The sequence below is a fragment of the Pristiophorus japonicus genome, chromosome 14, assembly GCF_044704955.1.
Source record: "Pristiophorus japonicus isolate sPriJap1 chromosome 14, sPriJap1.hap1, whole genome shotgun sequence".
NCBI classification, from domain to species: Eukaryota; Metazoa; Chordata; class Chondrichthyes; family Pristiophoridae; genus Pristiophorus; species Pristiophorus japonicus.
This window is the reverse complement of record NC_091990.1, coordinates 75,475,381-75,488,348: the sequence shown is the minus strand read 5'-3', so window position 1 is coordinate 75,488,348 and position 12,968 is coordinate 75,475,381. Positions and strand designations below refer to the sequence as shown.

Genomic DNA, 12,968 nt, shown 5'->3' with positions numbered 1-12,968 from the left:
CTACTTGCCTGGATGAGTGCAGCTCCAACACTCAAGAAGCTTGACATCATCTGGAACAAAGCAGCCCACTTGATTGGCACCCCATCTACCACCTTAAACATTCACTCCGTCCACCACCGTGGATGCAGCATGCATCATCTACAAGATGCACTGCAGCAAGTTGTCAAGGCTTCTTTGGCAATACCTCCCAAACCCACTACCTAGAAGGCACATGGGAACACCACCAGTTTTAAGTTTCTCTCTAAGTCGCACACCATGCTGATGTCGAAATATATCACCATTCCTTCATTGTTGCTCGGTCAAAATTCTGGAACTCCCTCCCTAACAGCACTGTGGGCGTACCTTCACTTCACGGACTGCAGCAGTTCAAGGCTGTGGCTCACCACCACCTTCTCAAGAGCAATTAGGGATGGGCAATAAATGCTGGCCTTGCCAACGACGCCGATATCCCTTGATCGAATAAAAGAAAGTGCACTTAACTCTTCTCAATCTCTTCTAATTATTTTATTACCTTAAGCACAAGTGATCAAGCTAACATATTCCAGACCATCACAGACATGGCTGAGTGACTCTTACACATTCCACAATGTTAACCAGTGGAATTCCCTGTCGCAGAGAGTTGTTGATGCCAGTTCATTGGATATATTCAAGAGGGAGTTAGATATGGCTCTTATGGTTAAGGGGATCAAGGGGTATGGAGAGAAAGCAGGAAAGGGGTACTGAAGGAATGATCAGCCATGATCTTATTGAATGGCGGTGCAGGCTCGAAGGGCTGAATGGCCTACTCCTGCACCTATTTTTTAATGTTTTTAATCCTCCTTTTCTGTGAAGATATATTTGCTTTAGGCCTCCTTACATAATTCTTCCCATGCTCAGCAAAAAGCTGTTTTAACTCATTGTGTGCTGGTCCTATAGACAGCCTAGAAAGAACATTGAGGTACTCACGTAGTCTGAACCCTTGTTCCCACATATGCAATTCCTATATATTGTACCAAGTTCAGTTTATCTTCCTGTTTGATATTAAATGAATTTGCCTGTTGATTTATAGGCTGAGCTGCGGTGAAAATGCATGGAGCCAAAGACTTCCGATCCAGTCCTGCCATAACTCCACCAGCAGTGGTGCTGGAAGGGATAGAACTTAGAAGTTTTTCAACATTACCTTGGGGAATCCATTCGCCTTGTAATGTGCGAAGACTCCACTTGCCTCTTACAAGATCGGTGACATAGAAGGGCGGCAGGGATTTTCCACTTCACAAGTTCCAGCGTAGGACCATGCTGCCAAATAACATATTGTTCTCTTAGGGGTCCATGCTGGTTTCATAACCTGGCCACCCCCCCTCCCCCAGATAAAAATTGACAAGTTTCCTAAATATTTAAATGTGGCTCTCTTACAAAGGTAGTTACTGGGGAAAGTTCACTGTTCTTTCTGGGGGGGGGGGGGGGGGGGCGGAGGGGGGGGTGGGGGCCTTGAGACTGAAAGTGCTTGAAGAATTTAAGCTGGTAATGTTCTCTTTGCCACTGCAAGGAGGGTCCTGGTTGGGCTGTTTGATCAGGGTTGCAGCAATAGCGGGAGCTGAAGGTTGGGGACTGAGATGGGGCAATCCAGTGCAGGTAGCTTTGTGGACAACAGCAGCACCTATCTTATTATGGGGAAGGTCTCGGGTAATTAAGCAACAGTGCCATTTAAATTGGAGATCAAAGTTAGAGCATTCAATCAGCACTGAGTAAAATGAACACACAAGTTTAATTGTGACAGGCAGGTAAGCCAGAAATAGCGTGATGGAAACTGCATGATGGAATTAGATGTGACAGGAAAATATTATAAGAAGTAAATGTGTCATAGGAAGTGAAGAACTTAAGCTAATGTTTAATATAATAAAGATATATATATCATTTGAGTGAACACTTAATCAATCAACAGTTATAATAATTATTTGAAATCTTGATATTTTTTCCAGAAATTTTTTGCCCTCACAATCAAACCTTCAGTTACGACTCCAGAGCATGTAATCGCACTTGTATGTCGCTGTCTGATCCAGGTTTTGAGTGCACTTCTGATGATACTCCAGTGGATGGCTGCAACTGCCCAGAATACACTTACCTGGACAATACTGGAAGATGTGTCAGTGCGGCTGAATGTCCTTGTTTTCTGGCTAATGCTCTGACTGCACATGCCAATCAGGAGATAAATCATTACGGTGGAAAATGGTAAGTGGAATAATTTGATCTCATAATGAGACAACTAACTTGCTGGCTTATAAAAAGTTACAAAAAATTAAGATTTCTGTGTTGGTTGACTGGACAGTTTAAAATTAATGATCGGGTCACTTTGAAAGCATCCCAGTAACATTATTTTGTGATTAATGTGGTATACAAGCAAAGAACATATTCTCAAGAAATCAGCAGGCGCTAGAGCCAGACCGCCCCACCCACCATCTGTATCTGGGGGCTCGAACATATGTACCTGGTACTGACCGAGAACAACTGGCTGTGCAGGCTCTGGGTCAGCAACAAACCACTTGCACACCTGTGCTGTCAATTGCAAGGACTTCTGTAGCCAATCTCTAACATGGCAATAGCTCGATCAGTGGCACCCGCATATTTTCACTTCCATTTCCTCCTAGGCTAGCATAGGGAGCATCTAAAGTATTAGACTGTGTGTTGACCACAAAGAACAAAGTTTTGAAGTGTAGTTACTGTTGTAATGTAGGAAACGCGGCAGCCAATTTGCGCACAGCAAGGTTCCACAAACAGCAATACAATAATGAATAGATAATCTGTTATTGGTGTTGCTTGAGGGATTAAAATTGGCCAGGAGACTAGGAAAGACTCCCGTGCTGTTCTTTGAGTTGTGCCATATGATCATTATGTCCATCCTTTTTTTTAAATTTATTCATTTATGGGTTGTGGGGGGAACTGGCAAGGCCAACATTTATTGCCCAATACAAACTGCCCTTCAAAAGGTGATGGAGAGCCATCTTCTTGAACTGCTGCAGTCCGTGTGGTTTAGGTACTCCTTTAGTGCTACCACTTGGGGAGTTCCAGGATTTTGACCCAGCGATGATGCAGAAACAGCGATACATTTCCAAGTCAGGATGGAGTGTGACTTGGTGGGAAACTTGGAGCAGGAGGTGTTCCCATGAGCCTGCTGTCATTGATCTTCTAGGTGCAAGAGGCCACAGGATTGGGAGGTGCTGGTGAAGAATCCTTGGCGAGTTGCTGCAGTGCAATTTGTAGATGGTACACACCACCATCCAGCGGTGAAGGGAGTGAATGTTCAATGTGCTGGATGGGTTGCCGATTGAGTGGGCTGCTTTGTCCTGGATGGTATTGATCTTCTTGAGTGTTGCTGGAGCTGCACTCGTCCAGGCAAGTTGGAGTATTCCATCACAATCTTGACTTGTGCCTTGTCGGTGTTAGAAAGGCTTTGGGGGGGGGGGGGGGGGGGAGGGGGCGAGGTGGGTGAAGGGGGATTAGAAGGTGAGTCACTCACCACAGAATACCCAGTCTCTCACCTACTCTTGTAGCCACATTATTTATGTGGCAGGTCCAGTTATGTTTCTGGTCAATGGTGTCATGTACATGCTGTTTGTAGCCACCAGATGGTGTCATTGTTGGAGGCCACTGAGCAGCACGCACATGGTGCTGCTTTGGTATAAAAGGCCAGCCATTTTGTGAGTCAAGCACTTTGGGCCTGAATAAAGCTGAAGCAAGGTTATACCTTGCTTAGTTAAACAGTACTCAGTTTGAACCTTTGTTGCATACACAACATTTGGCGACGAGAATACAAGAACCTTTGTTTGCAAAATGAGCACGATTGGATTTTTAGAACGATTCGTGGAGGGAGAAGATTGGGCAGACTTTGTGAGCCGTTTGAACCAGTACTTTGTGGCCAACAAAATGAAGGGGGTTGACGATGCAGATCGGCGCCGGGCCGTGTTCCTCAAAGATCTATGGTCTGATAAAGAATCTACTCATGCCTAGTGATCCAACAGAGAAAACGTACGAGGACTTGTGTACATTGATATGGGAGCACCTCAAGCCAGACGACGGCATCATCATTTCGAGATACAGGTTTTATACACACATTCGATCGGAGGGCCAGAGAGCGGCTGAATTAGTTGCCGACCTGAGACATCTAGCGGGACCGTGCAAGTTCGGGACGGTGTTGGCAGATATGCTGGGGGACTTCTTTGTTATCGGCATCAAGCACGAGGTGATCCTGCGCAAACTTCTGGCAGTGGAGGATTTGGATTTAAAAAGGACCATCCAGATCATTCAATCATGTGTGACGACGGACAGGAGTTTAAAGCAAATATCGGTTAAGATCCAAACATTGGCAAGTACTGTAAATGCGATTGATTCGGTGTTCAGCAGAGTGGCACATGGCAGGGCCTATCCGGCTGTGTTCGCGAAATCTGTGGCTGCCCAAAGTCCACCAGCGGGAATGTATTGGCATTGTGGTGGAAATCATCGGCACTAGCAGTGCCGATTTAAGCAATATAGTTGCAAAAACTGTCTGAGAGTGGGGCATCTCCAGCTCAAGTGTCTGCTTATGAGCAAGCAAGCTGCGACACACCATGTGGTGGATGAGAGTCAGGCTAGTGTGGATCCGGATACGCAATCTGAGATGCCAGAGGAGGAAGTGTATGGACTGTACTCTTTCATAACCAAGAGTAAACCAATTTTGATTAACGTGAAGTTTAACAGGATACTGGTATCGATGGAACTGGACACAGGGGCGAGTCAATCAATCATGAACGAGAGGGCATTTAATAAGCTGTGGAATACTAAGACTGTGAGGCCCAGGCTGAGCCCTGTTAACGCCAAGCTGCACACGTACACCATAGAATTGATAAAGGTGATTGGCAGTGCACAAATTAATGTGTCGTATAACGGTGCGGTTCACGAGTTACCGCTGTGGATTGTTCTAGGCAATGGCCCAACACTGCTCGGCAGGAGCTGGTTGGAGAAAATCAGATGCGACTGGAACAACATAAAGACGTTGTCGTCGGAGGAAGATACATGTGCCCAAGTATTGAGCAAGTTCCCCTTGCTGTTCGAACCGGTTATCGGTAACTTCACGGGAGCCAAGGTGCAGATCCACGTGGACTCAGATGCCAGACCCGTCCATCATAAAACTCGGGCAGTGCTGCATATGATGAGGGAGAAGGTCGAAATTGAACTGGACAGACTCCAGGGATCATATCACCGGTCAAATTTAATGAATGGGCCAGCCCCATTGTTCCTGTGCTGAAAAGTGATGGCACAGTCAGAATCTGTGGCGACTACAAAGCTACGATGAACAGGGTTTCGAAACAAGATCAGTACCCATTACCGAAGGCTGATGACTTGTTTGCGACGCTAGCCGGAGGGAAGTCTTTCACAAACTGGTCTTGACGTTGGTCGAGACGTCGAAGAGACTTACGTGCATTAACACGCACAAAAGTCTGTATTTATCACAGGTGCCCGTTTGGAATTCGCTCAGCTGCAGCAATATTCCAGAGAAATATGGAAAGTCTACTTTAGTCCGTTCCCAGAACCGTCGTGTTCCAAGATGACATCCTGATTACCAGTCGTGACTCCAAGGAACATCTGAACAACCTGGAAGAGGTTCTACTGCGTTTGGAGAGTGGAACTCAGACTTAAATGCTCAAAGTGCGTCTTCATGGCACCGGAGGTCGAATTCCTCGGGAGGAAAATCGCCGCTGATGGCATCCAACCTATTGACGTGAAAACCAAAGCCATCAAGAATGCACCCAAGCTGCAGAACATGATGAAGCTGCGTTCGTTTCTGAATCTATTCAACTACTTTGGTAACTTCCTACCTAAATTGAGCACCTGACTTGAACCAATGCACATGCTATTGAGAAAAGGCAACAACTGGGTGTGGGGCGCACTGCAAGACAGAGCTTTCGAGAAAGCCACCAATCTACTTTGCTCGAACAAGCTGCTAGTACATTATGACCCATGTAAACGTTTAGTTTTAGTCTGTGATGCACTGTCATATGGAATTGGTTGCGTGTTACAACAAGCCAATGAGTTGGGGAAACTTCAACCTGTCGTGTCTGCTTTAGACAAACTTTTGGATGCATAAAGAGCCTACAGTATGGTAGAAAAAGAAGCTTTAGCGTGTGTGTACAATGTTAAAAAGATGCATCAATACTTGTTCAGTCTGAGGTTTGAATTAGAGACCGATCACAAGCCACTCATTTTGTGGTTTTCCGAGAGCAAAGGTATCAATACCAACGCTTCATCCCGCATCCAAAAGTGGGCGCTGACATTATCTGCCTATGGTTATGTCATTCGCCACAGAGAATTGTGCTGATGCTTTGAGCCAGTTGCCATTGCCCACACCGGAGGTGGAAACACCACAACCAGCAGATTTAATGTTAATCATGGATGCTTTTGAGAGTGAAGGTACCCCTGTCACGGCTCAACAAGTTAAGACCTGGACCAGCCAGGACCCGATATTATCGGTGGTAAAGGGTTGCATCCTCACAGGGGATTGATCTGCCATACCTAAGCAAATGTGCGAGGAGGCCAAACCGTACATTAGTCGCAAGGACGAACTGTCTATTCAAGCAGATTGCATATTGTGGGGCAATCGAGTTGTAATGCCTAAGAAAGGGAGAGAGAAGTTTGTACGTGAGTTATACAGCACACATCCTGGTATAGTGATGATGAAGGCCATCGCCAGGTCCCACGGATGGTGGCCAGGAATTGATTCTGAGCTGGAAGCATGCGTGCATCAGTGCAACACCTGTATGCAGCTCAGCAAAGCACCAGTGGAATCGCCGCTGAGTCTGTGGTCATGGCCATCCAAACCTTGGTCCAGGATCCATGTAGATTTTGCAGGTCCCTTCCTGGGCAAGACGTTTTTAGTGGCGGTGGATGTTTATTCGAAGTGGATAGAATGCATAATCATGTCATCCAGTACGTCCACGGCAACCAGAGAATTTCAATGTCATGTTCACGACATGTGGCCTGCCTGACATAGTGGTGAGCGACAATGGGTCATGCTTCACCAGTCAGGAGTTTCAGGAGTTTGTAAAACTTAACGGCATAAAGGTCAGCACCGTTCAAGCCTGTGTCCAACGGGTAAGCAGAACATGCAGTACAAATTATCAAGCAAAGCATGAGGAGAGTAACCCAAGGGTCACTGCAGACCCGCTTGTCTCACATACTGCTGAGTTACAGGACAAGACCCCACACACTCACAGGGGTCTCGCCTGCTGAACTCATGATGAAAAGAGGTCTCAAGACCAAGTTATCTCTTGTACACCCGGATTTAAGTAATCATGTTGAATACAGAAGACAGAATCAACAAGGGTACCATGATCACGCAACTGTGTCACGCGAGATTTCTGTTAATGATCCTGTATATGTGTTGAATTATGGTCAGGGTCTCAAATGGATCGCTGGTACGGTCATAGCCAAAGAGGGCAGCAGAGTATTTGTTATTAAGCTCAAGAATGGCATATTTGCAGGAAACACATGGATCAAACAAAGCTGAGGCACAGATGAGCCAGAGCAGTTGGACGAAGAAACCGTCGACGACCAACCAACCTACCAGCAACCTTCAATGGACTCGAGGGTCATCAGTGAACCCGGAATTTCCATCACAGACTTGTTCAATAAAAATGGACTTGCAATTCCATACATGGCCACTGCCACCCCCAACAAGTCAGTCATCCTACCACCAGCCACAACAGACTCCGCACATTCACCCAAGGCCGAAATCGAACTGAGACGGTCCACCTGGGAGTGTAAAGCACCGGTCCGTCTCAACCTGTGAAAAACTGTGATAAGATCTGAGAAGAGTATTGTCATGTATGTACATTCTGTTTGTAGCCACCAGATGGTGTCACTGTTGGAGGCCACCGAGCAGCCCGCATATGGTGCTGCTCTAGTATAAAAGGCCAGCCATTTTGTGAGTCAAGCACTTTGGGTCTGAATAAAGCAGAAGCAAAGTTGTACCTTACTTAGTTAACAGTACTCAGTTTGAACCTTTACTGATTACATAACAAATGGTGAATGCCAGGATGTTGATGGTGGGGGGAGTTGACGATGGTAATTCCATTGAATGTCAAGAGGATGTGGTTAGACTATCTCCTGTTCATTCATTCTCTGAACTCGAGCGTTAATGATGTGCAATCTCTGAACTTGGTATTAGTGCACTCAGGAGTGTGAGCGCTGTGTGTTCACCGAACTCCACAGTATGAGTGCAGTGCATTCCCTGAACCCCATGGTGTTAGCACTGCGCTCCAGGAACTCGGGAGTGTTATCGCTGTATTCTTTGAACTCAGGAGTGTGAGCGCTGTGTGCTCTCTGAACTCGGGAGTGTTATCGCTATGCGCTCTCCGAACTCGGGAGTGTGAGCGCTATGCGTTCTCCGAACTCGAGGGTTAATGATGTGCGATCCCTGAACTCGCTATTTTATGGGACTGAGTACGGTGTGTTTTCTGAACTCCGCAGTATGAACACTGTGTGTTCTCTAAACTCGGGAGTGTTATCGCTGTATATTCTCTGAACTCTGGAGTGTTATTGCTTTGTGTTGTGTGAACTTGGGAGAGTGAGCGCTGTGTGTTCTCTGAACTAGATAGTGTTAGCGCTGATCGTTCTCTGAACTCGGGAGTGTGAGCGCTGTGCATTCTATGAACTCGAGGGTTAATGATGTGCGATTTCTGAATTCGGTATTTTTGCACACAGGAGTGCTAGCGCTGTGTGTTCCCTGAACTTCGCAGTGAGAACTGTGTGTTCTCTGACCACAGGAGTGTGAGTGTTGTGCATTTTATAAACTCGGGAGTGTGTGTGCTGTGCATTCTCTGAACTCGAGGGTTAATGATGTGCGATCTCTGAACTCGGTATTTTTGCACACGGGAATGTGAGCGCTGTGCGTTCCCTGAGCTCGGCAATGTTAGTGCTGTGCGTTCTCTGAACTCGGGAGTGTGAGCGCTGTGCTTTCTCTGAACCTGTGAGTGTGAGTGCTCTGCATTCCCTGAGCTCGGGAGTGAGTGCTGTGCGTTCTCTGAGCTCGGGAGTGAGTGCTGTGCGTTCTCTGAGCTCTGGAGTGTGAGTGCTGTGCTTTCTCTGAACCTGTGAGTGTGAGCGCTGTGCGTTCCCTGAGCTCGGGAGTGCTGTGCGTTCTCTGAGCTCGGGAGTGAGTGCTGTGCGTTCTCTGAGCTCGGGAGTGTGAGCGCTGTGCTTTCTCTGAGCTCAGGAGTGTGAGCGCTGTGCTTTCTCTGAACCTGTGAGTGTGAGCGCTGTGCGTTCCCTGAGCTTGGCAATGTTAGCGCTGTGCGTTTTCTGAAAAAATCTTGAGTTTTCGCGCTATGCCTTGTTTGAACCCTTTAGCTTGGCTGACAATGACTGGATCAAATTACACATTGCAGGGAGCTTTAATGAGTCTACAGCATACTGTATCCAAATACACATTCCAGGCATCTCCCCTCCCCACCAAGCCATCCTGGAGTCAGCCTAAACTCACTGCACAGCAGGGCTGGCAGATATTAGATTTCAAATCAGGTTTCTGAACCACAATGATGGAGGGAATGAAAGATAAGTTGATATTTCAGTGAACATCTATTCTCATTGCTGTTGTAACAATCTCTATACATATGAACATAGGTAATTGTTAGACTGGTGGACTCCACTCTTTGGTTGAGGGGCAGTTGGTCAGTTTTGACCTGAGGCGGATATTGGAATTGGGCTTTCAAATGCGAAATATGCATACCAAAACCACAGTCAGAGAGCGAAAGGCTGCAAAGAACAAGAGATTAGACTACAGCAAGAGGCGGTTCTACTCTGGGCTATAGGACAGAATGCAGAGGAGTTATGCTGTTTAAGTTAAGTAAGACAACCAAATGAAATGAGGTAGCATCATACAGTCATTATTTTTATATAATTACATAAAAAAGCTCAGTTATTGAACTGTGAATCTGATCATACCCGTTACTCTGCATGTTCACCTTACTGTGAATTAAAGGCGTTTAATAATTGTTACCAATTTGTCAGCAACTAGAAACAATCTTTTGATTGTTATTCTCTGAAAACTTTTTGTACTTTTGATTCCCTTAGCTTTCTCTGGCTCAATGAAAAAAGTTCCAAGTTTGCAATGCTATCTTCTATAATCATTGATTCCCGGTATTCTGGTGAATATTTTCTGTACCCACTCCAGAGCTCTAAAACTCTACTTATAATTGAGTGACCAGAATTGCATACAATATGAATCGTTCTGTGATTCTCGCAGGAAGTGTGACTCAACAAATGAGGGTTACAATATTGCGGCTCAATATCTGACAGTTAGACCACGCCTTCATTCTCATAGAATTGCTCCCAATATTCGTTCTAACCAATATCTTGTGCAAATTCAATGTACCTCACTTGCTTTTATATTTAATGTCTCATATATGAAATCCAGCATCTTATTTGCCTTTTCTACTTTTCCCCAAAATGTACTGATCATTGCTGACGTATCTTGAATCTATCTGTCATATCACTAACCTATCTGTCTGCCATCTCTTGCATTTTGCCCTACAGTTTGCCATGCCCCTAATTCGGTCTTATCAGCAAGTTTCAATATTATTATTCTTGTGACTATATCCAAATCATTTATATATGTGGAAAGCAAATGGGATCCCAGCACAGATCCCTGGAGCACACCACTATCTGCACCCAGTCTGAAAGAATAAATATTTACCTCTCATTTTTGCTTTCTGTCCTCTACCCAGCTTTAATACGTCTTAATTTTTGTGACAGGTCTCTTATGTGGCATCTTATTAAATGCCTTCTTAAAATCCATATCTGCAACATATACTGCATTCCTTTTTATCCTCTACATTGTGACTTAAAAATTTTTTTAATTAAATTAACCAGGGACTGTGATTTACAAATCTATGCTGACTATCATTGTTTAGCCCATATATTTCTATTTAATCTGTGAATTTTTGATTTAACCTTGTCATCTACTGTATATGGGAGATTTTGCAGTGCGTGAAGTTTGCCCATAACTGAGTTAAGAGTAATTGATAATTTCCTGGCTTATCCCATTCCTGTATATTGAAGGATGGTGCAACAATTGTCACTCTTTAGTCCTTGGATATAATTCTCATTGCCAATAATTTTTGGATTATGATTACTGTTGCACCATCTCCTCCTGCATTTTGGAAGGAATATCATCTGGACCTTGGGATTTTTCTAAAAAAAAGTTTTGGTGAAGATCAATAAGATTTTTATGGGGAAGGTCACCATTAGGTGAGACCTCTTTTTTTTTGTCCTGTACTATAGACATGAACAGTTAACACTCTATAATTATCTTACCCATCATAGAAATTATTTGCTGTACATTTCAGCTTTGAACGAACCTCTAAGAAATCTTATCACTGTTAAGGCAAGTAAATTGGTGTTCTATGTCTATCTTGACAGCGTTTGTGAGAATGGAAACCTGAAGTGCACTGGTCAGAATTCTCAGGGTAAGAACATTTTTACATATTTTTTTCAGCGTTCTACAATAGTTGAACAGATATATAATGGCCTAGAAATTGCGGTCGGAGGCGTACCTCCAGAGTACGTCTCCGACCCACAAAATATTTACGAAATTACCTCCTGGCGCCCAGTCTGCGAAGAGTTGTGGTTTCAGCCCTCGAGACGGCGGCAGCATAATGGCCCACAGATCCCAGGGCGCAGGCAGTTCCAAAGCATCCCTGGGATCACGTGGGCCCGGTCCTCCAATGAGAAAAGAGAACTCCATTGCAATCATTTACGATGGGAATCTCCTAATGATATGCAAGGGAATCCCCAAATAATTACACAATTTACAGAATTCTAACGATTATAAATGTACTGAATGTTATTCATAAGACTCTTTCATTGCACCAACCTCAATAAAAATTACATTTTTAAAAAATAATTTTAAACATCTTAATCCAGACCAATATTTGCATAAACTCATTTAAAGTGTACGTGCATAATTTTGGATTTTTAAATGTTTTATTTAAACCATATATACCCTTATGCTGATGCATCCTATGTCTGATTTTAGCAGCCGTTATAGTTGTGTGAGCAAATGCTGGACGATTCAGATTATCTGTTAAGATGCACCTTGACAGATCGCAAGTTCTAGATTTCACACATGCAGAAGTCTGGAAGTTGCAGGGCCTTTCAAAGGGAATACAACGACCTACTCTGAGCGTATGCTATCGCAGGCACCGCAATTTCAGGATCATTATGTATGTATATCAGGGGTGGGCAATTATTAAGTAGTTTTTGGTGAGCTGTTGAGGGCTGCACATCAACGCCTAAGGTGTGCGGCCTATAGTCGTTCACCAATTGCAAGGACCCGCGTAGGCCACTCACCAGTTCCAGCCGCTGGAAGAGCTACTGCGAATGCAAATTTAAAGGGGGCGCGCACGAAAAAAAATTAGAGGGAACATTGCATAAACATAAGTAGTCATCATCATCATCGGCAGTCCCTCGAGGAAGACTTGCTTCCACTCTTAGCATGAGTCCTCAGGTGGCTGAACAGTCCAATACGAGAACCACAGTCCCTGTCACAGGTGGGACAGACAGTCGTTGAGGGAAAGGGTGGGTGGGACTGGCTGCCGCACGCTCTTTCCGCTGCCTGCGCTTGGTAGTCAGATACTATCTTAAATACACAAAATGTAGTGTAAAATATTAACATTTTCTGTTATTAAATGAATGAAATGACTGATCGATCAATTACATGAATTGAAAGTCTACGTGGCTCGAATGAAATAGTAGCAGGGCCTCCAACGGGAGAGGCTTCGCAAAGTCTGAACTACAATTGCGTGCTATTACCTGGTGTCCTTGTGCTCCAGGATCCACTCTCATGTCTAAAACGGCGATGAGAACACCACTGCTGTCGTACTCTGGGTACCGGCAGAGGAGCAAACCATTATTGTTGCTATCTATGTATATGTAATTAGGAATATTGGAAAATAATACTG

The 12,968-nt window shown here is 44.7% G+C and overlaps 1 protein-coding gene across 1 annotated transcript in view; it reads left to right on the top strand.

Moving 5' to 3' along the window:
• Positions 1-12,968, top strand: part of LOC139279609 (mucin-6-like) — a 288,296-nt gene that overhangs the window by 32,221 nt on the left and 243,107 nt on the right. Inside the window, exons 6-7 of the mRNA XM_070898725.1 lie at positions 1,959-2,208; positions 11,428-11,474. Coding sequence (XP_070754826.1) covers positions 1,959-2,208; positions 11,428-11,474 — 297 coding nt within the window. The remainder of the gene's footprint in view (positions 1-1,958; positions 2,209-11,427; positions 11,475-12,968) is intronic.